Source organism: Primulina tabacum, chromosome 15 (genome assembly GCF_025594145.1).
Source record: "Primulina tabacum isolate GXHZ01 chromosome 15, ASM2559414v2, whole genome shotgun sequence".
NCBI lineage: Eukaryota > Viridiplantae > Streptophyta > Magnoliopsida > Lamiales > Gesneriaceae > Primulina > Primulina tabacum.
Window position 1 is genome coordinate 19521054 of NC_134564.1, and position 4040 is coordinate 19525093.

At 32.3% G+C, this 4040-nt stretch overlaps 1 protein-coding gene across 1 annotated transcript; it reads left to right on the forward strand.

The window, feature by feature from the left end:
• The first annotated feature begins 596 nt into the window (after positions 1–596).
• On the forward strand, positions 597–3370 carry LOC142525941 (uncharacterized). The gene is made up of 6 exons (XM_075630223.1): positions 597–767; positions 2191–2283; positions 2372–2478; positions 2578–2862; positions 2971–3075; positions 3260–3370. The coding sequence occupies exons 4-6, from the start codon at positions 2683–2685 to the stop codon at positions 3368–3370; spliced, it is 396 nt and encodes a 131-aa protein (XP_075486338.1). The 5' UTR covers positions 597–767; positions 2191–2283; positions 2372–2478; positions 2578–2682.
• The last annotated feature ends 670 nt before the right edge of the window (positions 3371–4040 follow it).

A 4040-nucleotide genomic window follows, 5' to 3' on the forward strand; every position in this document is an offset into this window, starting at 1 on the left:
CGGCTTCGGAGTATTCATAACATGAATGTGCTTGAAGAAGATGCTTATACGTTATCGACACCTCTTGATGTGTCCCTACTTGAGATTAACATTACTGAGAAAGAACCGTAATCAAGGAATGAGTGTGAGGGAATCGATGTGACTGAGACATGACTGAAATTTTCAACAATAGATTTTATAGTTATTTAATTTGATTGATACATTTTTTTAAAGGTACGTAATTATTTATTAGTGTTAAAATATATTTGTTTGCTTGTTTATTTTCAGTGATGCATCATGTCATATTACATGTTTATCAGATCATTAAATGACATTCAAAAGATGAGTAAAATGGTCAAAAATCGTAGCAAAGGATCTGTAGATGAAATTCAGGTGAGACATTAAATCTTGTTTTATTTTACTAAAGCACACTAGTATATTTCAATGTATCTTTTTTCCATTTTACAGGAAAATCTATCTAATAGGTTATCGAGAATGGATTCTAAAAATTCAGATAATTTAGTCACATGATTTGCATGGTAAAGAACCAATTGATTATTAGAAAACAGATAAGAAAAAAGGACGGGGTGCATCAAAGTTGAAAATAGTTAGTGGCCAAGACTTGTAAAGAGCTGGAGCGTAATGAGTTTGGACAGCCGGTTGGAGATAACTCAGTGAAGTACGCTTCTTTCTTAGATTGCATGATAAAAGAATTTGTGCCTTATACATTAGATGGATGGAATGACATAAGTGAAGTAGTGAAGGATATGATGTAGAGCTGTCTTCATGTAATATATTTAGTTACTTAATTTTTCATTTCCATTTTCATAACAAAATGTACATATTTTCTTGTTATTTAATTTACAGCTGACTTACAAAGTTGAGGATTGCTAAAAGAATTCAATTTTTCGAAAGTTGGCTAAACTAGTGTGGCGCGATAGGAAATCCAAATTGCAAATACTTGTACGAGAAGCTAATACAAGTCGACTGGCTTCACGGGATCTCAATCTTTTGAAGCCAGAATTTATGGACCAAAATCAGTGGGACTTGTTTATACAAAGGACATTATCACCTAACTTTCAAGTAAGATTTTTTCTGGATTCTTTCATTGTCACTTAGTACATTTGCTTTACCTTTCAATTTGTTGGTGCTATTTAGATATTTGTGGTTAATGTATTGTGTTATTGCCCTGACGAGACTGCTTGTCACATATACATTATTTGCCATACATAAAAACACTTTCATTAGCGAGTACATGTTTTGGGATTGTTCCCATAAAACATATGTTTGTTATTAATTTTCGATTTAAATAATAGAAGTATTTATTTTATCGTTTGATAGTTTTATGCTATATTGTGTAAATGAGTATCTATATAAAATCCATAATATATTATTATTATAACTATGATTTTAGTATATAAGAATTTTATAGTACCCTTTTTCTTCTCACAAGATTTGTAAGCTGATATAATAGACTTGCATACATTTTCAAAAATATCATCATATCACTGTAGACTTGCATATTCAACTCAAGATTTTTACCAAATTTCATGTATATTCAAGATTTCTGTCGATATTTCCATGAATTAACACTAACTAATCAAAACCTGTGATTAATACCTTGGTGTGACCCAAGTCTTGATCTTTGTGCAACCACTTGAGAGTCACGCTATTGTCTTCATACCTGGAAAGTTTTAAAATTCGTATGTAACCTTTTTAGAAGTTTAATTTATGTAGTATCATCCCTCTAGCGGTTTGTTGAATCCCCTGGGTTCAACTTATAAATTAGTCTATTGAATTGGATTTCATGTACTTAATTTTTTATTTTTTAATTATTTAAGTGAAGTTCTGTTCATAATTTTTTAATCTATTAAGTGATCTTGTGAATTATAAATGCCAAAAAGGGCCTGCTTTGTCTCTCTTTGGGACAAATGATGCATGAATCTTTGAAATGGCGCGTGTCTTAACGATATGTTAGAAATATGTGGACTAAATGGAATTCAAGTTGATGGTTGAAACTGAATTTTAGCAACTCCAGTAAAATTTGCAGGGGAAGTTAAGTTGCTACTCCCAAAATATTATGATATTACAAGAACTGACATTGAATTTCCTTGAATCCTCATATTTTGGTTGTGTTGCTTTGGTTGGGCAAGAGACTACTAAGTTTTAATCTTTTGAACAGTTTGATTATGTGATTTTAACTAATCTCAGGAAAAGAGTGAAAGATTTAGAGCGATGAGGAAAAAAATAGATCACATTCACACAATGAGCCGGAGAGGTTATGCTCGTTTGACTCACATTATGGTATTTTTTTTATAATTTACGTAATTAGTAATGATATATACATCTTGAATTATGTTCTAACAATTTTGTATATATTTATATATTAAAGGAAAAGAGAAGCCCGGCAGACACAAAAATTACGAGATCGCAAGTTTGGATTGAAGTTCACAAGAAAAAAATGGGGAGCCTAATACTCAAGCTGTTGGAGAGAAAATTGTATTAAAATAAATATTTTATTTTTAAAATATTAAACACAATTTTCCCCTTCTCGGTTTTATTGCGTTTGCTCATAATTTTTTTTTTTTTTTTTTGCAGAAAGAAATACAAGAATGTCCACCTGAATATCAAAACACAACTAACATTGTTGATGATGCAATTAGCCTTGTAAACGGTAAGAAAGCTCGGGGTAGAGTGCGTGAAATGGGCTTCGGAGTTACACCATCGAAAGTTGGAGCTTCTGTGAAACAAAATGGAACTGTTCAACAAATTCAAACTATGGTACAAATCCTTCAACAACAAATGCAACAAAATCAGCTAGAAATACAAGAAATGAGGACCATGTTTTTACAAAGTATGAATCAACAAAATAAGCAAGAACATGTTAGTAAGTAAACAACATATAAAAAATATGCTTGGTATACATACACACTTAAATGCTTTTGAATTATCATGATTACATCGCTTGACACAATTTGATTGTAAAATTAGGTTGCTAGTGGTGGCATTGGTAGCGGTGTTGGGAATGAAGTTGGTAGTAATGGTGATATCGATATTGGTGACAAAAAAAATGGTGATTTTGATCATGTTTCTCAGGTAATTATCTTTAAATTATGTATTTTTAAACCGCAAAATTGTTTCAAAAATAGACATGGTTGAATCAATAACTTTTCATTGTTTATTTACAGGTCAAATTTGAGGAATGTGAGTCTTGTAGATATCCATGCTAATACTAAATGTAAGCTGCTTCATTGGTGTGCTGATGATATAGTTGTTGCAGAAGGTCGAATTGCATCCACAGATCCAAACACAAAAGTGCATCACGTTGTTCTTGGTAGATCTTTTTGGAAAGTTTGTGTTGATAAGGTTTTGGTGGAGAAGGTTGATCTAATTCGACCAAATTATGATGAAATGCAGTTTCTCAAGGACGCAATAGGAAGCACGGTAGCATGGTTATCTAAATTTATAGTATTGTGTGATTGATAAATATTCTACTGATTTGCATGTATTCAAAGTTTAATCATTGTTATATATGTACCAGCTAGTTGTTACAGATTCCGTATCTTGCTTTGAATTTTCAGACTTTCTGTTTTGATATACTGAAAAACAATGACTTTTTTCAATTTTGTGTTAATTAAACTTAAAGTTGCACTAAATTTTTTGTAAAATTTTGGTTTATCAGTTTTTTTCCATTCGATTGATTTTTTTTAACGAATTTGATTTTATCGGCTTGCAAATGAATGATGTAGAATTTGTTTGCATGTTACGGATATGAATATTAACGACGTACATTGCACCTTGCAGATAATATTATCCGCAACGTGCGTGCGCGTGCAATCGATAATACTATATGTGGCATGCATGTACACATCGTGAATAATAGTATTAACGGCGTGCGAATGCACGCCGCGGATAATAGTATTAACGACGTTCACATGTACGCCACGGATAAGAGTATCCACGGCGCGCATGCGCACGCCGCGGATAATAGTATTAACGAAGTGCGTGTGCACGTCACGGATAAATAGTATTAATGGCGCGCACCCGCACTCCACGGATAA